At 38.4% G+C, this 23,027-nt stretch overlaps 1 protein-coding gene and 1 gene segment (V, D, J or C); both read right to left on the bottom strand.

Annotated features, from left to right (window-relative positions):
* LOC138764642 (immunoglobulin lambda constant 6-like) overlaps positions 1 to 15,249 on the bottom strand; it is a 35,329-nt gene extending 20,080 nt beyond the window's left edge. Inside the window, 1 exon segment of the C gene segment in view lies at positions 14,855 to 15,249. Within this exon segment, the coding sequence occupies positions 14,855 to 14,873 (19 nt within the window).
* Positions 1 to 23,027, bottom strand: part of LOC138764641 (M1-specific T cell receptor alpha chain-like) — an 814,651-nt gene that overhangs the window by 145,072 nt on the left and 646,552 nt on the right. The gene's annotated exons all lie outside the window — the stretch shown is intronic.

Raw genomic sequence — 23,027 nt, 5'->3', positions numbered from 1 at the left:
GTATGAGCCTTTGGAGAATTGCTACTATATGTATGTTATTTTGAAAATACTTATGGAAAGAGACAGGGCAAGACCATGAGGTACAATTCGGAATTGGTGCAAGGCCAGTGTTGAAGATAGAAGACAAGTACGGCCGCAAACAAATTAAAAGAGCTGTTTGAAGGGAAATGATTGTAAGGAAAATGTTAAGTTTTAAAATGTGTGTTAACAATAATCTAGGGCATTTATGATCATATTAGCGTGAAGTGGCAAGCCCACGTATGCTTGAATGACAAGGGACATTCAGGTTCCTTTCATGAACAAGACGGAGGCAAATATATAGGCCGTTGGGTGTAAGTGTATACTCGAAGGAGTTTCAAGAACTGAGGGCCAAAATAAAAAAGGAATCAGGAGGGCAAAAGAGGACAAAAGTTAGTACTGGCTGACAATATTGAGGACAATTCTAAGAGATTTTAAGTACAATAAAGGAAAAATATGGTAATTAGAGTAAATCCTCCACACCCCACTCAGGAAAATTTGTGTGGAGACACAGGAGTTGGGTAAAGAGCTGAATGAGCAATTCTCTGTTTTTACTGCTCAGAAAGATATAAGAATGAGCAATCGTCGGCAGTGAAAGGCAGTTATTTCAGAACAATTGTTACTGCAGTGGAGAAGGTGCTGAATGTCCTGATACTTCTGAAGGTACAGAGATCTCCTGATACTGATACGATATATCCAACGATACTGAAGTAAGGTCATGGTGGAAATTACAAGTGGTTTTATTGAGAATTTGAAGTTGTCGTTTAGGAGAGATAATGTGCCAGAAGAACTTTGGTAAATGTTATGCTCATATTCAGGACAAAGGCTGGAAACTACAGGCCAGAGAGCCTCACATCGGAATTTGGTAATTTGTTGGACTGCACACTAAAGGAGAAGGTATGCAAGCTCTTGAATGGGCAACGGTTAATTCAGGATAGACAGCACAGCTTTGTAAGTGGAAGGCCATACTTATCGAAACTGATTTTGAAGATGTGACCAGGAGGTTTACGAGAACAGGGATGCTGTACAGTGTCAGCTTGCCTCGGTATGACAGTCTGCTGTGGAAGTTGCGATCATATGGGATCCAAGGTGCGATTGGAGAATTGATTGAAAATCGGCTTCATGGAAGAAAGCAAAGGATGATGGCGGAGAATCAAACAAGATTGCTATAAATAATTTGAATGCACATCGGCCTAGACTCAGAACCAGTGATCAAAGTAACCATTATCCTGCTGTGTGTTTAAGATACTCTCTGCTAGATGGAAATGGCCCTCTATAATTCTTTGAGGGACAAATGTTATCAATGAAGGAAAGGAAGGCCCCATTAATTTCTCGGCCTTTTGGATAATTGATTATCTCTTACGATTTCCTGTCCAATATGTTGCAAATATCATACGAAGTGCTATGAAGCCAGTCAGGATATTCCCAATTGTCCGACTGAAAACATCAAGATGGGGGCGGGTAATATTGCTCTTCACAACCCCTTTTGAAAATATAAGCTATGCTGCAATTTCATGACTAATGAAATGATGCTGTCAGTCCTTTATAGTCAAACCTCGGAAAGATGTGCTGTGCACTCTCAACACGACAGAAGCATTGATGTATAATGGAATGTGCGAGTCCATCATCCTCGTGATGTCCACATTTAATTTGTCTGTATTCTTTGCATGGTTTATCTTGAGTTACAGATTTTTGTTTTGTGCCATAGACCATTGAAAAAACTTACTCGACCGATCGGATCGATGCCGGTTCTCAGAGAACACGTAGCTTTCTCTGTTATCTCCATGAGCTCACGCACATGTCCAAAATGCATGACCAATATTTTGCAACTCAGTTAAGAGCAGACAACGTACCTTTGTGGTTGGGAGAGGGGACAGAATCACTTGTGGAAATGGTGGACCGGATCTGGGAGCAATATAATGAAAATATTGCCTCCGCATAGACAGTATGTTCGGAAGGGGTTGACCCCGAATTGTACCGGGTCTCTGATGGCAGCACAATGAAATGAACCACTGTAGAACAAAGTATTTGATTTTCCATAGGTAGGCCTTGAACTATTTTCGGAAAGATACAGGCGTCTGTATGTAGCATATTGAAGCTATTATCCTAACCACATACAGTAAATCTGTTTCCAAGCGCTTTGCCTCCGGCTTTGAGACTGTATTCTTATAATTCTTTTGACTCGGTTAAATCAACTATCTCTTCATATGTTTGGAACAACAAGAGTCCAAGGTTGAATAAATCTCATTAACAAAAAGCAAAAATAGATGTGGGCGTTGCGTTGACTAACCTGTGACGTTATTATTGGGCTACTAATATTAAATATATTATTTTCTGGATTCATGGCATAGATAAATTGGACTGCCAAGAATGGACATCAATATATTATTTTCTGGATTCATGGCATAGATAAATTGGACTGCCAAGAATGGAGTTAAACTTTTTAACGAATTTGCTCTGGCTACACTAATTGGTGCTTCTCTTCCAACTTTCTTCAGTAAAGGTGAATAAATTAATAAGCAGTAGGTAGTCAAAGAATTGTTACAAAGCTCGTTTCAATTCAGATGCTGATTTGAATTAAATTGCTTTTTCTTTATTTGCTCAGATTATTAATGACATTTTTCCCTCCATCTTGCCTTGATCGTATTTTTCATAAATGGAGGGGAAAGGGTATCACTTCATTTTTTGACTTATTTGTAGATAGCGGTTTTATGACTTTAGAGTATTTTCACGTACATTTAATCTCCCTAATTTCCATTTTAAAAGATATTTACAAATTAGAGGTATTTTGAGAAACCAAGTTAATACTTTTCCATTCCCTCTTGATAATAATTGTATTGGCTTATTGGTGTGGTTAAATCCTTGTGAAAAATGGTTAATAGGATTCATTTATGGATTAATTTCTAAAATACGTCGCTTTTCTAAGGATAACATTAAGAGTGTTTGGGGGAGCGACTTACAAACTATTCGTTCCACGGATATATGAACCAAGTCTGTAAAATTGTTCAATTCGTCTTCCATTTGTGCACGTCCTTCACTTATTCAATTCAAGATATTACATAGAACACTTTTAATCGAAGGTAAATTAGCAAAGACTTTTCCTACTATCAACCCTTTATGTGACAGATGTTGTAATGGAATTTCTTTCTTATTTCATGTTTTGGTCCTGTTAAACATTAGATAAATATTGTAATGCATGTTCCCATATTTTCTCGGTTACTATTCAACTTCATCCCATTACAGTTTTATTTGCTCTGGTGATAAAGAACAGTTTATTTTCAGTGTTGCAATGCCTTGTGATAGCTTTTGGCACTTTAATGGCCAGAAGATCAAGTTTGTCAAGATGGAAGGGCTATATCCCTCCCAGGTATGCAGAATGAATTACCCATACCTTATCATACTTGAAACTTGAGAAGATTAGATGTAATGCTTCGAAAACTGAATTTAGGTTTGATAAAATGTGCCACACTTTGATGGAATGTTTTAATGTTTAATGAATAATACAATGGTTTACTATTTTGTATGTAACATACAAAGTTAATAATTTCTCTGAATTTACTTATTTACATATAAGTCAATTCACCAACGTACTGTTACTGTTACCCTTTTGGTGATTTAATGCATCGCTTTAGGTTAGGGGCCATCGAGACAGAATGTATAGAGGTGTTTGGGAGATAAATTGGGAAAGGTTTGTTAGAGCAGGTCAAACACAAACACTTTAAAACACAGAATTTTTGCAAGAACGTTTGCAGAGTGTTATTTGCAAAAGGCAGCAAATGTTACAACAGGCAGTAGCAGCTTTGTCTGGAAAAGAGCATATACTGTCCTGAAGGACAGGCAGAGAGGAGAAAAGCAGGCTTTGCTCTAAGAGTTGGAGGCATTGTGTGTGCGTGCATGTGTGTGTGTGTGTGTGTGTGTGTGTGTGTGTGTGTGTGTGTGTGTGTGTGTGTGTGTGTGTGTGTGTGTGTGCGTGTGTGTGTGTGTGTGTGTGTATGAGCCAGAGAGAGCAGGAGAGAGAGAGAGAGAGAAGAGAACTGATGGCTATTTCTAAGGCATTAAAACTGACCGAAGTTAAGCATTGGATGAGGAAATTACCAATACCGAGGATTATAGTGAAATATTATGCAAGTGAGGGAAAATCTGTTGAGAAAGACTTAGAACATTTTCCAGAGAATAGATCGTTTGAATTGCAATTGGAATTGGATAAATTGAGGGTGGAAGAACAAAGAGAAATTCCCGAAGGTGAAAGAAGAAAGAGAGAAACGAAGGGCGTTAGAGGCTGAGAAAGAAGGGATATATGAGGCAGAGGAAGTTTAATTCGGAGGAAATATAAGTTAGGGGTAGTTGAAATTGAAAAGGACAGACAGTTTCAATTGAGATGGAGAGAAGTAAGATGATTGAGGCTGTGACCCCTGCGATTTTTGGCTAGTAGAGATGTAAAGCCAGTTACTCCTTTTTTATGAGGGAGATATATATACATATTTCCAGCTTTTACAAAGGCTTTTGGGAGCTCAAAATGCCCAAAACAGACGTGGTCTCTAATGCTTCAAGGTGCAATGAAGGGAAAAGCACAGATATCTCAATTACGACCTATTCCTGTTGTTGGGGAACCTTTCATTATGGTTATTGTAGATCGTGTAGGTACCCCGCTGAAAATTACGTCTGGGAATCAGTACTTATTAACAATTATGTATACAGCGTCGAAATTTCTGGAGGCTATACCAATGAGAAATATTATAGCCAAAATGGTGGTAAAGGCTCTGGAAAGATTTTGGTTGTGTTTGCGCATCAGGTTAGATGCCCTTTAATGTTGATAAAAGAACAGTGTGTTAATGAGGATGTGCAGTTGAATTTGCTGGATTACGTTTTTACATGTAAGGATAGGTTACAAAAAGTGTGGACTTAGGCTCAAGAGAATTTAAAAATGGCTCAGGGTAAAATGAAGCCTTTATGTGACAGGAAAGCTAACGTGAGGAACTTTAAGACAGGAAGGAAAGTTTTGATTTTGTTTTCAATACATGACAATCCTTCGAAAGCTAGATTTTCTGAACTGTATGTACCATGGATCCTGTGTGCCTGTTTAACTCAGCAATTTTAGAAAATATGGAAGAAATGTTAGGCCATCTTAAGTCACAAGAGCTGATGCAGTTTAAATAATTACTTTTTAAATACACAAATTTATTCCCTGATGTTCCAAGAATGATGTCAGCGATTTATCATGATGTAGATGCAGGAGAAGCAAATCCCATAAAACAGCACCTATATAGAATAAACATTCAGAAGAGTAAAATAAAGAGTCAGAAGGTGGAATATATGTTGAGAAATTATGTTATTAGACCTTCCAATTCAGATTGGTGTTCTCCTTGTATTTTGGTACCGAAATCAGATGGAAATGTTACGTTCTGTACAGTTTACAGGAATGTTAATTCAGTAACTAAAAGAGATAACTGTATTGATAGATAACTGTATTGATAAAATTGACAAAGTAAAATTTCTTACTACGTTGGATTGGTTGGTTACGGGTGTGTGCCTTTAACTAAGAGGGGAAAGATATTTCGTATTTTGTAACTCCATCCAGTTTATACGAGTATAATGTGTTACCTTTTACTATGAAAAATGCCCCTGCCACATTCCAAAGGATTATTAATTCGGAAATACAAGGGTTAACACATAGAGTTGCTTATATTGATGACTTGGTCAGAAAAAGTGACGCATGAGAAGAACATCTGAAGGAATTGGACAAATTGTTTTCAAGATTATCCAAAGCAAACATAATAGTTAATTTAGCAAATAGTCAATTTGCTAATTACACGGTAACACATTGTAGTTGGCTATGGCAAAGTTGCACCTATTCAAGTTAAGGTGAATGCAATTTCTGAATTTTCTATTGCCAATGGAAAGAAAGCAGTGAGAATGTTTTTAGAAAAGGCAGGATATTGTAGGAAATTTTGCAGAAATTTTTCTGAGGTTGCTTTTCCTTTAACCAACATTTTAAAGAAAGGGGAGAAAGTTGTGTGGACTAAAAGTTGGTAAGTAGCTTTGGGAAATTTTAAGGAGATCCTATGCCATTGCCATGTGTTAAAATCTCCTGATTTTGACAAATCATTTTGTTTAGTAGTGGATGCCAGTGAGGGAGCAGCAGGTACAGCTTTATTGCAAAAACAATGACATTAACCATTCAGTTGCCTAGTTTTCAAAACCATTCTATGCTCATCAAAGGGACTATTGCACTATTGAAAAATAACTGTTATCTATCATATATTCTCTGCAAAAGTCTGAACTGTATCCTTGTACCTCTCATGAACCAATTGTGATATTCACTGACCACAATCCTCTGGTGGTTTTGAATAAAATGAAGAAAAAACATAAAATTGTTAAACTGGATGTTAATATTATAAGAATATAATCTGCAAATTAATCATATCAGAGGTATAAATAATGTGATGGCAGATTTTTTTGTCAAGATGTTAAAATTGATCGTGCATAAAAGTGCTTCCAAAATTGGGTTGTTGTATTATAACATGTTATATATTGTGTGCCAGATCGGGGCCGCCGCTGTCTACCTCCTGCTCGGACTGGGGCCGGGGCCGCCGCTGCCTTCCCTCTGCCCAGATCAGGGCCGCCACCTCCTTCTTTCTGCCCGGACCGGGGCCTCCGCCTGCTTTGCTCTGCCGAGGCCGGGGCCACCGCCTCCCCCTCGCTTCTGCCCGGACCGGGGCCTCATAACATACTCCGAACATATAAATATAGGAAATGGCAGGCGGAGGCCAACAGGTTGGATTGCGACCAGGTATGGTACGACCTAGGAGGGGAGGCAGGCCCCTCCAGCCCGGGTAAGAAACCTGAATAGGAAAAGGCCACTCTGATATAAAACCTACGACCCAAGGACCTCGCTGCCACATCCCAGCTTGCTTGGCCATGGCACACAAAGCATGGGTCTAAATGGTGGGGCCAGTACTGCGCACACTGCTCTCCACCTAAAAGCTCTTTTGTGCAGGCCCGAGGACATGTCTACATCCTCCCCCTCCACGTCCTCCCCCTCAAAAGATGCTCACAAACTCAAGCTAGCATGCTGGAACATCAGAACCATGCTAGACAAGGCTGACAGCCACCGACCTGAATGTCGGTCTGCCCTCAACGCATATGAACTCCTCAGACTTGACATCAACATAGCCGCTCTCAGTAAAGTCCACCTTGCAGATGTAGGCAGCCTCCAAGAATGCGGCGCGGGCTACACATTCTACTGGTCTGGCAAGCCTATGGATGAACCTATCTGGTGTAGGCTTCATGGTCAAGAACTCCATTGCCTCCAAACTCGAAAACCTCCCAACAGCCCACTCGGACCAGATCATGTCCATGCGACTCCCCCTTCAAAACAAGCGTCGCATCACCCTCTATGCTCCAACCCTCCAGGCAGAACCAGCAGAAAAGGACAAGTTCTACACTGATCTGCGTGACCTCATTCAACGCACCCCTACAGCCAACAAGGTTGTCATCCTTGGCGACTTCAACGCTCGTGTCAGCAAAGACTCAGAAATCTGGCCAGGAATCCTGGGCAAGCATGGTGTCGGCAAGTGCAACGACAATGGGTGCCATCTGTTGGAGCTCTGCGCAGAATAGTGGCTTGTCATTACATACACTCTTTTTCAGCAGAGGGACAGCCTGATGACTACCTGGATGCATCTCCAATCCAAACACTGGCACCTCCTGAACTACGTCCTGGTGCGAGAAAGAGACAAACGAGATGTCCTCCACACCAGGGCATGCCCAGCGTGGAATGCCACACTGACCACTGGCTTGTTCGCTGCAAGCTCAACCTTCACTTCAAGCCAAAGTCCAAGAACATTAAAGCCCTCAGAAAGAGGTTCAATGTTGGAAACTTGCAGTCTGACGAAGTGAGAGGAAACTTCCAGGCAAACCTCAAAGCAAAGCTCGAGGATGCAATCCGCCTGACACACTCGTCCCCTGAAACCCTCTGGGATCAGCTGAAGACTGCCATACTGCAATCCACTGAAGAGGTACTGGGCTTATCCTCCAGGAAAAACAAGGACTGGTTCGACGAAAACAACCAGGAAATCCTGGAGCTGCTGGCAAAGAAGCGAGCTGCCCACCAGGCTCACTTTGCAAAGCTGTCCTGGCCAGAGAAGAAACGAACCTACCATCGCGCATGCAGCCATCTTCAGCGCAAACTCTGGGAGATCCAAAATGAGTGGTGGACTAGCCTCGCCAAATGAACCCAGCTCAGCGCGCACATTGGTGACTTCAGGGGTTTTTATGAGGCTCTAAAGGCTATGTACGCCCCCTCACCCCAAGTCCAAAGCCTGCTGCGCAGTTCAGACGGCAAAGTCCTCCTCAGTGACAAGATTTCCATTTCCAACCGATGGTCAGAACACTTCCAATCTCTTTTCAGTGCCAACCGCTCAGTCCAAGAATCCGCCCTGCTCCAGCTCCCTCAACAGCCCTTAAGGTTAGAGCTGGATGAGGTCCACACCCGGAAAGAGACATAGAAGGCAAATGAACAACTGAAAAGTGGCAAAGCAGCAGGTATGGATGGAATTCCCCCAGAGGTCTGGAAGGCTGGCGGCAAAACTCTGAATGCCAAACTGCATGAGTTTTTCAAGCTCTGCTGGGACCAAGGAAAGCTGCCTCAGGACCTTCGTGATGCCATCATCATCACCCTGTACAAAAACAAAGGCGAGAAATCAGACTGCTGAAACTACAGGGGAATCTCGCTGCTCTCCATTGCAGGCAAAATCTTCGCTAGGATTCTCCTAAATAGAATAATACCTAGTGTTGCCAAAAATGTTCTCCCAGAATTACAGTGTGGATTTCGCGCAAACAGAGGAACTACTCACATTCTTTTTGCCCTCAGACAGCTCCAAGAAAAATGCAGAGAAAAAAATAAAGGACTCTACATCACCATGGTTGACCTCATAAAAACCTTCGACACCGTGAGTAGGAAAGGGCTTTGGCAAATACTAGAGCACCTCGGACGCCCCCCAAAGTTCCTCAACATGGTTACTCAACTGCACGAAAACCAACAAGGTCAGGTCAGATACAGCAATGAGCTCTCTGAACCCTTCTCCATTAATAATGGCGTGAAACAAGGCTGCGTTCTCGCATCAACCCTCTTTTCAATCTTCTTCGGTATGATGCTGAAACAAGCCATGAAAGACCTCAACAATGAAGACGCTGTTTACATCTGGTACCGCATGGATGGCAGTCTCTTCAATCTGAGGTGCCTGCAAGCTCACACCAAGACACAAGAGCAAATTGTCTGTGAACGACTCTTTGCAGATGATGCTGGTTTAGTTGCCCATTCAGAGCCAGCTCTCCAGTGCATGACATCCTGTTTTGCAGAAACTTCCAAAATGTTTGGGCTGGAAGTCAGCCTGAAGAAAACTGAGGTCATACATCAGCCAGCTCCCCACCATGACTACTAGCCACCCCCACATTTCCATCGGGCTCACAAAACTCAAAACGGTCAACCAGTCTACTTATTTCGGCTGCACCATGTCATCGAATGCAAGGATGGACAACGAGATAGACAACAGACTCGCCAAGGCAAATAGCGACTTTGGAAGACTACACAAAAGAGTCTGGAAAAACAAACAACTGAAAAACCTCACAAAGATTAGCGTATACATAGCCATTGTCATACCCACACTCCTGCTCGGCTCCGAATCATGGGTCCTCTACCAGCATCATCTACAGCTCCTAGAACGCTTCCACCAGCATTGTCTCTGCTTCATCCTCAACATTCATTGGAGTGACTTCATCTCCAACATCGAAGTACTCGAGATGGCAGAGGCCGACAGCATCGAGTCCATGCTGCTGAAGATCCAGCTGCGCTGGGTGGGTCACGTCTCCAGAATGGAGGACCATCGCCTTCCCAAGATCGTGTTATATGGCGAGCTCTCCACTGGCCACCGAGACAGAGGTGCACCAAAGAAGAGGTACAAGGATTGCCTAAAGAAATCTCTTGGTGGCTGCCTCATTGACCACCACCAGTGGTCTGATATTGCCTCAAACCATGCATCTTGGCACCCCACAGTCCGGCGGGCAGCAACCTCCTTTGAAGAAGACCGCAGAGCCCACCTCACTGATAAAAGACAAAGGAGGAAAAACCCAACACCCAACCCCAACCAACCAATTTTCCCTTGCAACCGCTGCAACCGTGTCTGCCTGTCCCACATCGGACTTTTCAGCCACAAACGAGCCTGCAGCTGACGTGGACATTACTCCTCCATTAATCTTCGTCTGCGAAGCCAAGCCAAAGAAGAAGATATATTGTGTATTGTTATTTCTTTTGTGGTTATAAGACAGTTTATTGTAACTGAATTTTAACTGAAGAGTTAAAATTGACAGAGTATATAGAGGTGTTTGGGAGATAAATTTGGAAAGGTTTGTTAGAGCATGTCACACACAAACACTTTTAAGCACAGAATATTTGCAAGAGCTTTTGCAGAGTCTATTTTCAAAAGGCAAGAAATATAACAACAGGCATTAGCAGGTATTACAAGATCAAGCCAGCAACCACAAAAAAGGCATGTCACACAGGGGTAAAGATAAACAATCATTTTATTAACAAAAATAATCAAATTTTAATTCCCGCTTTTATATCAATGCGCACTGGTTATTATGCAAATTTGTATAACAGTGTAAAACTAATAAATTCCCCATCCTAAATATAACATATGCAATTAAAGTCTAAGTTATTTTTCCAGCCAGCCCACAGAAAAAACTTGGACACAAAACAACAAGACTCACGAAACTTCAATCTCATCTGCAGCAAAAATCATAAACAAAATTCTGTTTGTTTGGTAAACTGAAGCCAAAAGAGAGAGAGAGAGAGAGAGAGAGAGAGAGAGAGAGAGAGGGAGAGAGAGAGAGACAGAGAGAGAGAGAGAGATAGAGAGAGAGAGAGAGAGAGAGAGAGAGAGAGAGAGAGAGAGAGAGAGAGAGAGAGAGAGAGAGCACAAAATTCTAAGTTGACTTCTTATGTTACTTGCAGAGAGAACAACAATTGCTTGGTCCATATCCTTCTGGCTGCCTTCGGAATGTTCAAGCCTTTTTGAAATCCCAACATTCCAAACTGTCTTACAGACAATGACTCATATTTTGGGCCTTCTTCCCTTCCACAGCACCCCCAGTGGTAGTTTACCTTCCAAGTCCAGAAATTTATAGATCATTTTCTGCACATTCTCAGTCCGTCTACCATTCTCTCAGCATCCACCTTCACCTTGGCTCTCTAAGATAAACTGTCACTTTTCACATAAAACCACAGAACACATAGGTCAAGGTGCACAACAGAGAACTCTGTAACACAGGTTTGTCCATAAAGGAGCATTTATAGTCTGGAATGTCATGTGATCTTTTCAGGCAGAGAGGAGAAAAAACAGGCTTTGCTCTCAGAGTTGGAGGCAATGAGTGTGTGTGTGCATGTGTGTGTGTGTGTGTGTGTGTGTGTGTGTGTGTGTGTGTGTGTGTGTGTGTGTGTGTGTGTGTGTGTGTGTGTGTGTGTGTGTGTGTGTGTGTGTGTGTGTGAGAGAGAGAGAGAGAGAGAGAGGGGGGGAGAGAAAGAGGAGAGAGGGAGTGGGACAGACATCAGTTTCAGGGATACAAGCTGGCAAGGTTTGAAAGATCTCCTGGTCAAAGGAGGAGATATGTACTTAGATTTAGAAGGAGGTCAAGTAGGTTAAGTAAGTTAGTGGAGGTAAGTTCAATTTTGATTCTATTTTCTAGTTCAAAGATAATGATTGGCAACTTTTGTCGAGGTGAATATCTATTGGTCCTCGGTTTTGGGGTCCTCTGGGCTCTTCCTGTATTCTATGCTTTGAGTTATAAAGGCCAGTATACTAAAAGCCTTCTTCTCCACCCTATCCACATGAGATTCTACTTTCAGGAAATGATGAACCGTTACTCCTTTTTCTTTTTGCCCTCCCATATACTATGTATGTCTTGTTTTGGTTATTTCTTCCAGAATGACACACCACACATATCAGCTTTAAATTCCATCTGTCATCTTTCAGAATGTTAATGATGGGAAATCAGTGGATGTTGTCAATATGGACTTGAGTAAGGTGTTTGATACGGTTCCTCATGAAAGCTTAGTTAGGAAGGTTGAGGCGCTAAACATTATTTTTGAGATAGTCAAATTGATTTAGCAGTGGCTTGAAGGGATATGCCAGAGAGTCTTAGTGGGTAACTGTTGTGGTGTGCCTTAGGGATCTGTATTTGGCCTTTTTCTGTTTGTCATTTACATTAATGATCTGGATGATGGTGTGGTAAATTGGATTACTAAATATACGAGTGATTCTAAATTAGATGGAATTGTGGATGATGAAGAAGGTTTTCAAAGATTGCAAAAGGATTTGGACTTCTTAGAAGAGTGGGCCTCATAATTTCCTCAAACAATTCAACAAGATTGGTCAAATATGACCTTCCACGCACAAATGTATGTTGGGTGTTCCTGATCAGACCTTGTTTCTCCAGATACTTATACATATTATCTCTAAGAACGCTTTTGATTAACATACCTACCACAGACATCAATCCTCCAGGCCGATACTTGTTAGGCTTTCTCCTCGAACCATTTTTAAGCAAACGAGTCACCTTAGCAATAGGGCAATCCATCGGCACTATACCCATCTCTACTGACATTTGCAAAATCCCTGCCAGAGCCGCTACCCTTTCCTCATTGACTTCTCTTAATGTTCTGCAGAACATCTCATCGGCACCCGGAGACTTATCCACCTTTATATGCTTCAATAGCTCCAGTACTTCCTCTTTCATAATCAATACATTTTCTATAATTACCCTCTTTGCTTCCTTTACCCTGAACAATTCAATATCCTTCTTAGTCAATACCAAAGAAAAGAAATTGTTCAAAATCTCCCCCATTTCATATGGCTACACGTACAGTTGTCCTTTTTGATTCTCTCAGGGACATGTTTTATTGCTCACTCTCTTTTTGCTATTAACATATTTATAGAAATATTTTGGATTTATTTTCACCCTGTCTGCTATAACCACCTCGTACCTTCTTTTAGTTTTTCTAATTTCTTTCTTAAGATTCTTTTTATATTAAATGTGTTTTACATTAAATGCATCTCCTTTATTCCTTGTTTCATATATTTATTGTGGGTTTCCCTCTTTCTTCGAACTAAATTTCCAATCCCTTGAAATCCACGATTCTCTCAAATATTGGACTCTGTCTTTTACCCTATCTACAGCATAATGATTTTGGACCCTCAAAATCTCACTTTTAAAAGACCTTAATTTCCCTGCTACATCCATATCATAAAACAAATCGTTTTATGCTATGATTTACAAAGGCCAGCATTCAAAAATCCCTTCTCATCTCCTCAAATCTAACTTTTCTGCACTCGCAAACCTCAAGCTTAGGTCCTGACTTATCCCTTTCCATAAATACACTGAAGCTAATGGCACTATGATCACTGGACCCAAAATTCTCCCAAACACATACTTCCTTCACCTGACCTATCTCATTCCCCAATAGTGGATCCAACACTGCCCCTTCACTAGTCCTCTTCGTATTGCTGCATACAACAATCCTGAATACATTTAGCAAATTCCAATCCATCCAGTCCTTTCATGCAATGGGTTTTACGATCTATTTTTGGAAAATTATAATCACCCTCTATCAAAATCCTGTGCTTATTACAAATATCTCCTGTCTCCCTAACTTAAACCCGAGCCACAAAATGTATGTCAAAGTACATCTATTCCACACAAGAACCCTGAAAACTCCAGGCTAAGTTAGAAGCAGTATCATCCACCAAGTGCCAAATCCTTACATGTATTAAACCTCAATAGCAGTTAGTAAATCCTTAAGATAGATACTTCTCTCTTAAACACGTCATCCTCACTTAAATAAGAATCAGAGGGACAACTAAAACCTAAATGGACGACTTTTGCAGTTACCCTTTTCCACAATGGCATACCACAGTCTGACATAAATCCTGCACGCAAAAGGAATCAGAAATAGTCTTGACCAACCTTATAAATCTGGATCCGAGGTAAGATCGCTATAGTTGCTAATATTATGTTTTTATCGTCGTTGTAAACTGGTCTCCGTATCAAAATTAACCCTCAACCATTTTTTAAACTCAGGAACTCACCAAACAAGAAATCAAACTTAAAAAATACGCAGGGTTGTAAAATCGAATTCTTAATCACATCTGCTTCATATAACTGATTTGTTTTATGTTCTCTTACATTCTATTTTTTTTTGTGATTCAATGGATAGGAACAATTATTAGTCAACCATCAACATATCATACTGGTCTTTATCTGGCAAAACAACATTCCGAATTTATTTTTGTGTATTAGTTTCACTGCGGACAGGGCACATGAACTATGTCAGCTCTAATTTATATTTTTCAAACGTACCCAAATCGCGGAGAAAGCAAACATCAAACCTATGAATGAATTATACCACCCGAAAAGGGATTAAGCAAAGCGAAAATGACCACATACGCTTTGCTCCCATAATTTTGTTTTATATTGCACAGCATGGTTTGACTTACCGTTCAATTAAATATTGCAAGTGAACGCATGAGTTTGAATTAGATCTGGTGCCGTCAATATTCAATTTCATTCCATGAAGCACTTTGACTTGAGAAGCTGGAGAAACAGGAAATAGGATAGTCCTACTCGGCTGCCCACCAATAACAAGTCCCAGGTTTCATTTGTTTCTCAGAGACGCCGATTTGAATACAAACGACATTGGCGACCATTCAGCTTCGTAGGTTTTTCAAATAGTAAATTAAAAATAAACAGTAGAAAAGCAGGTTAAGGACGAGGTACTCACTGGGATAAACATACGGCATGATTCCGTTCACAAATATGAATTGAACGCCCCACACGTTAAAACATATAAAATGATTTTTTCCACATTCTCTCCGAATCTCATGGAAACCAGCGTTTTCTTTCCCATCGTAACATCAGTCAGGGAACCAAGATTCCTTCAACCAGCTGGCGATCTTAGACGGATCCTTGAATATCCAGCGACGTATTAATTAAAGCAGAATAAATACTAAATGCAATGGCAAATCTCCAATTGTTAATAATAGGGAGGATTAACAAAGCTACTGACTAGTCGACAAGGTTCTGAAGCTGAAAGGTTAATGTATTGCTGCTGATGGTTCTTCAACTACTGTGCGTATCCCAAACACAGTGCTACAAGGCAATACAAAAACTCTCAACTCGTTGCTGCCCGCAGAGCCACGTGAGATTACACGTTACTGCACAGCACATGCAACGGAGAGAAACAACTCACAGCATTTCATACGACCCACACCGATCACAATCAGACGCCAGGCTGCACGAGAAAGGATAGGGCTCCGGCTGCCTCGAGACTCAAGCACAATCAATGCTTTATGCACTCTTAAGGCAGCGATCACGCCAGTTGATCTGTGTCAGATATAGAGCCCCAAGGGTTGGCCAATTGATAGACTGATTGACCACACTAAGTTGCATCCACCCGGAAAATCCAGCAGGATAACGAGCACGATACTGGCAGAGAAAATATTGCAGACAAAATAAATGGTGGATTGTCGGAAATGATCTAGAATCCGATGTAATCTCAATGACCCCGAACAGTCTCCTTGAACACATTATTTAAATATACCAATAAACCTTCAACGCTAGTGATAACGAATTGATAACTGTAGACACACGTGCATTTCCTTTACTGAGGCAGAAATCCTCAAGATAGTGATACTTTTTGTTAATGATGAACACGCAGTTGGTTTGCATTACCCAAAGATTTTTTTTTACAGTGTAAACCAGAACGTATAGAACAAAGAAAGGACAAAGGAAGGACTTATATAGATATTGAAAGTTACATTGACGAGGATGGAGCTTGAAAAACTCATGGCACATGAATGATCCATGAACTGCACAATCACACTACATTGTTATTTCCACTTGTTTGTGATATATCGGTCGACAATAGACACACGGATTCATGCAAGAGGCTGTACAACTGCGTACTTTCATAATATTTTCTGAACCCCATGAAATGAGAAAAAAAGATTAAAACAGATTATTAACATGATTGCCCAAACACACGACCTGTCCACAATCGCAATTCCTGAATTTCTCCTGAGATTGAATGTCTCCTCTCTTCACAGTCAGTCTTTAGGAATGATTTGGACTTGAAACGTAGACATCTCATTTTTACTCATACATGCTATGCGACGTGCTAGTTTTCTCCTGCAGATTATGCTTTACTTTATTGAAAGTTCCCATTAATCATCGGCATAGATTTGTTTCACAAAATTCCATCAAAAATACAATTAAATAAAACCTAAGTATACTTAAGAGTTCGTGTTGAAGATTTACTGTTTAGTTTTATGACCACTTCCTTTCTAAATGTTGCATTTCAAGACATTAAAATCCATTATTATCTCTGCTCTGAACCTGGTTAATCGAGTCACATTTTTCACAACATTCTGAACCGCAATTAAACTACTATCCTGTGAATTTATAGTATTAAAAAAATCATAAATATTCAGGCTATCTTCGAAAAGTACAGATCAAGTAGAAGATAAAAAGAACCCAAGGCATGTAAATGACGTTTTAATCCAAGTCGTGTGGGTAACAAGGTATTGCAGCTGGGAAGATATTGTACGGCAGCTGGTGGCGTTTCAATCACCGTGACCCCATCCCCACAGTGAAACATGTCAATACAAAAAGGTTTCAATTACATCTTACCACGGAGTCACATGACAATAAGAGCAATGTATTTAAGACAGTGAAGACGTCAGAACCAAGTTCACATGAACGATACCGAACGCCTTCATAAATAAATGACGGACCCAAAAGCCACCTGAGGGCACTGAATAAAGTCGACTTTCCGATTCGATAAAACGAAAAAATGCAAGTTGTACAATATCTCAAATTTGCCCTAGTATTCATGAAGCCGTATGCAATGTTATAGCTCATTTCGTTCCCCAATATACACAATTATTCAACCTTTTGCGTGTCCAAATGTCAATATATTCCAGCCTTAAATATATACAGCATCAATATCTGCAATCAATTCGCAGTGTAGAAGTTCCCAAATTAGTAAATCTCCCAGAACGTTATTCACTTCTGATTTCACACCTGAATTTCTGACCCAATGTATTAATGAAGAAACAATTTTTCTACATTATCCAGCCGAAGGAAGCAGATGCTCAACAATAATCCCTCTCAGCGTACCGAGTGCATCAGAGAAAATACATAGCTTTAACCAGCAATAACTAGACAACGAATGACTTTATTAAAGACTTCTGCTAATCGCCTACCATATCTACTACTCTCCAATATTCAAAATAACAAAATTCAGAATCACATTAATCGCTGTTGAACGAAAATATGTTGCCGTCATTCCAAGATTACTTCATCCTTTGTCAACAATTTTCTCTCATTGATGGAGTTTTTTGATTTGGCTTTCCTTATTTTATCAGGTAGAACCAACCTGTTGGTCTGTTTTGAGAGACATGCCATCTTCCTCTGCTATTCAGAAGTCTGGCATTATTTTATCCACATTTCATTCATGCAGTCATTCTCCACCTCGCACCCCAATCCACAAACTGACCAGATAAACTTATTTACCGATTACTACCCTGATCACCACGGGTTTTCCCATTTGGCGACAATTATTCCCAATCATATCTGTATCTCAATAAGCCGCCTTTCTCTCCTTCCAATTTTTTTACGACAGGTATTCAAACTGGAACATTAACTCTGTTTCTTTACCTACAAATACGGTCTAAACTGGCAAGAGCATGTCCTATTTGTATTTATTATATTCAGATCTGAAGGTGTTTCATCCTTACTCCTACAGAGATTCTTAAAGCACAGATTCAGGAGATACTCGCTTGAGAACTGAAATTATCATCATTCATTTGCCTTAGGTACAATGGATGTAACAGGAGGATTGGCTGTCCTGTGCTTACACAAACCCAGCATGTATACGAATGGCCAAGTGGTTTATATCGGTGGTGCAACACTCCGGTGTTCCAACGATCACATTTCTTGAAACTAAATTTTCTTGTTTGGAAGAATGATTCAGCAAATGGAACTTCTGCTTCATAGAAGCACCATCTCTGGTCAGAACCTAACCTCCAGTGCTTTTATTATATCCAATTTTCTGTTTCCTCCGCTACTTTGCATGTTGCATTGGGTGATCAGGGTTCCTCCAAAGTGCCAAAGGTTTGATCGATTAATTTGCTGCTGGTAAATTCTGCCGTGATAGCTTAATCCGAGAGATGTTAAACCAGTGGTTTTCAAACTTTCCCACTAAACATATCTTCCACCATAACCAATTCCTAAGTGATTACTAAGGGATTACTTTAGGTGGTATGTGTGAGGGAAAGGAAGATTGAGAACAACTGATCTAGACCCAATTGTTACTGCAACATTTTTGCTCAGAAAAAAATCATTGACCCATTTCCTTTGGAGTATAAACGCGTGCACATAACGAATCAATTAGGTACGATTAAAACGGTGGTTTTCAAACATTTTTCTTTACACTCACATACCACCTTAAGTAATCCGTTACTAATCACAGAGTACTTATTGCATAAGGATTTCTTAACGTGGAATGTGAGTTCGGGGAAGCAGTTTGGAAACCACTGTGTTAAACGAACAACGTGGAGAACGGAGCGAGACTAGTGTTACTGATTTATTTATTGTTATGCTTTCCCACCTGTCTTTCTGCAAATTTGTTTATTTTTCTCTTTTCTTTCCAGCAGTTTGAGACTAAGGTGGAAAAAGTAAGATTTCGTCAATGGAGGAAAACCTGTGGCGGTGCGAGAGATGCTTACTGAATTTCTTTCATCCTGATGTAAAGTAGTATTTTCAACATGCAGCAAATTCAAACTTAGCACACCACAGGTCCCAATGGATAGAGTATAAAATCATTGCAAGTTATAGTGAATTTATAAAAATATGGAGGGGGAAGCCATAGGAATAGGGTATGTGTAGTGTAATAATTTTATGACACCGGTTTGGCAATATCTGGAGTAGAGGGGCGACGTCACAAACAAGTGAAATTCGAATTGCGTGTGCATTAATTCTATTTTAGTATTAAGAATGATTTGAAGTTGGGCGATCAAGCGTAAGTGTATTTTGAAAATCGAATCCAGAGACAAAACAGGCAAAGGTAGCTCATTGCAAAATAGTCGACATGAATAAAGGTACAGTTGAATATTACTGGGAATGGAGTAATTGAGTTAAAACGAGAGGATCGGTATTCTGGGTTAGTATTCGTTGGAGAGTGGGAGGCTGAAGTATCACCACACAGAAATTTTTACAATCGTGAGCAGTCTAGATTCGACGGGAATTTCATATTTTATTTCCGCTCAGGACAGGGAAGCCGAAAACTAGAGGAGGTAGATTTAAGGTGAGAAAGGAATTATTATAAGAATATCAATGAGATAAATTATTTTATTCAGAATGTAGTGGGTAGATGAAATGCGTTTCAGTGGAAATAAATAAAATTACGACCTTAGTGAAACACAAAAGGCTGCAGAAGTTGTGATTGTAGTAAAATCACCGAAATGCTGACGGATTTAATACGAAAAATGCTGGTCATTTCAGCATCCAAAAAAGAAAAAAAGTTAAATTGCCGACATTTTGGGCATGAGCCGTTCTTTCCTTGAAGAAGGGCTCACAAAAGTACATTTACAATCAAATGAAAAAAAAAATGTTGATAAATAAGAAATTAAAGTAAATTATTTTGGAAACTTATAAAGTATAAAGAGATATAATGAGAACTAAGCAAATATACTATGAATTAGAGAGAGGACACACAAGGTTCATGCATGCAATTAAAATACAACAAATATCTAGAAGAATTATAGCAACTAAAAGAAATGAAAACACATTACTTATAAATCTCAAGAAAATGAAATCTTTAACGAAGTTTATAAAAGATTATATCAGTCTGAATCGTTTACAGATGAAAATAAAATAGAAGAAATTGTGTCCCAAGTAAATTTACCAAAATTAAATGCAGAAAATCAAAGAATATTGGTCAACCCATTTACTCAAAAGGATGTTAAAGAACCATTGAACTCATTACAAAATAATAAGTCTCTGGATGAAGATAGTTTTTCCCCTGAATTTTATAAAACATTTTAAGATTGATTAACCTCTCCATTTATGGAAGTATTACAACAGATGGGAGAGAAGAACGATTTGCCAGAACCAATAACAACAGTGGTTCTGAAAAGGAATGACCCTTTGAATCCATCATCATATATCCCATTTCATTGTTAAATGCAGATTATAAAATAGAATTTAAAATGTTAGCAAATAGTATAGCGAAATATTGAACTAAATTAATAAATAAATATGGGCCTAACTGGATTTGTTAAAAGAGAAAACAAACAGATAATTTAACAAAGGTAATAAGAATAATACATAGAGCTAAGAGAGTGTAATATTTACTTTAGACTCTCAAAAATTCGTTTTATATAATTAAAAAAAACTTTATGTATTCGTTCAAAAAACAAATGATATATGACATATACAGTAATTAAACATGAATATGAATTTTTTATATATATTTAGAAAAAATGAAAAGAAAAGATTCCCCCATTCAGCCAACTCTCCTAAGGAGAGCCGTAAAAAAAGTAAAAGGAAAAAAATATTTAAAAAGTTAAATAAACATATTAAAATCAAATTAATATAAATTGAAATGTAAATATTCCGAATATAACATATAACATAAAACATTATAATTATCACACGAAACATATGTATTTTTTCCATTATGAAACAATATTTCAACTCATTATGTCATCTATTAATATCAATAATATTTGTTTCTTTTCACATACTAGCAATACATTTTTTCGCTATGGATAAAGCTAAATATACAAATGCAAGCTGAAACTTATCTAATCCCAAGCTTTTCAGAGGTTGCAAACTACCCAATCAAAATACTGTTGGATCTAAAACTATTTTAATCTTATAGAGATATTCTAAAAGCGATTGAATTTTCTTCCAAAATTATTGTATTTGTATACATGACCAAATAGCATGAAAAAAAGTTCCAACCGTATCACCACATCTAAAACACAAATCTGATTCATTAAAACCATATTTTCTTAATTTGTCAGGAGTCAAATATAATTGATGTAAAAAATTGTTATTAATAATTGCATAACGTGCATTTATCAATCTAGTTACACTATCATAACAGATATCAAACCAATCCTCTTCAGAAAGAGTAAAACCGATATCCACTTTCCATTTAATTTTAGATCTATCCCAAACCTTTTTATCCATACCATCCAGTAATATTTGATACATAAATGAAATATAACCCTTCTCTGGTACCTTCATAAGAGAATTCTCAAATTAAGTAATTTTAACTAAAATCATATCTGTACCCAACATACATTTTTACCAAAGATCGAATTTGATTAAAAAGAAATGAAGAATTCTTATCAATACCAAAATTTCCCTCATCTGATTAAAAGATAAAAACGTACCCTCTTTAAAACAATCTCCCAAATTTTTCACACCTTTTAATCTCCAATGCGATAAACTTTGATTATGTATTGAAAAAGAAATAAGTTGATTATTATATAACGGGGTCAAAGCTAATAATTTAACCCTAGAACATATTTTATATTTCTTTATCCATAACTTCATTAAATGTTTTAGTATTGGCACATTATATTGTTGTAACAAATTTATATTCCACCTAAACAAAAATTGATGGATTTCAAATTCAGAAATACTAACCATCTCAATTTTAGCCAACTAGGAGGCTGTACCACATCCATCAATGAACTAATAAATTTAAATTGGGCTGCCTCATAATAATTTTGAAAATGTGGTAAATGTAATCCCCCTAACTCATATTTCCAAGTTAATTTATTCAAATCTACTCTCGAAAATTTACCCCTTCATAAAAACTCCCCAACCATTTTATTTAAATCTCGAAAAATAATTTTATCAAGTAAATAGATTGAAACAAATATTGTATTTGCGGAAATATATTCATTTTAATTGTATTTATCCTTCCCATTAAATTAATAGGTAAATCTTTCCATTTAATCAAATCGGTTTTGATTTTTTTCATTAACGGAGCATAATTTAATTTATATAAAGATTGATAATTAACATTCAAAATTATACCCAGATATTTACTTTGGTCACTCCACTTCAAATTAATAATATTCTTATAAACTGAATAATCTCCTTCACTTACCGGTAATATTTCACTTTTTTTCTGCAATTAACTTTGTATCCAGAAAGACATCCTTATTGTATTAAACATTCCTTCAAATGCAAAAGTGACTGAACTGGGTTTATTAAATACGTCATCAGCAAATAAATTAATTTATACTCCTCATCTAAAACTTTCATACCTTGTATCTGTGCATTTTTTCTTATCAACTGTGCTAAAGGTTCAATCACTAACGCAAACAAAGCTGGTGATAAAGGACAACCTTGACGAGTTGATCGAGTTAACTTAAAAGATTCCAAAATCAAACCATTTGTCAATACTCTAGCCACCGGTTTACTATATAAAGCCCTAATCCAACCAATAAAAGAAGGACCAAACTTAAATTACCCCCAAACTTTAAAAATTCCTTTCAACTCTATCAAATGCTTTTTCTGCATCTAAGGATATCAACATCAGATGATCTAAAGATTGTAGAAATCTATTAATCAAATTAATCATGCACACAATGTTATCTGAAGCATATCTATTCTTTATAAAACCTGTTTGATCAATAAGAATCAACTTTGGTAAAAAATTAGCCAAACTATTCGCTAATATTTTAGCTATTATTTTATAATCTACATTTAACAACGAAGTTGGTCTATATGAAGATACCTTCAAAGGATCTCTATCTCTTTTAGGAATTACTGTAATTAAAGCACCAGAACAAGACACAGGTAAATGATAATGTTCTCCAACTTGACATAATATATCCCCAAACACTGTAGATAAATCATCATAAAAAACT

Source organism: Narcine bancroftii, chromosome 5, assembly GCF_036971445.1.
Source record: "Narcine bancroftii isolate sNarBan1 chromosome 5, sNarBan1.hap1, whole genome shotgun sequence".
Lineage (NCBI taxonomy): Eukaryota > Metazoa > Chordata > Chondrichthyes > Torpediniformes > Narcinidae > Narcine > Narcine bancroftii.
This window is presented reverse-complemented; position numbering and strand designations above follow the sequence as displayed.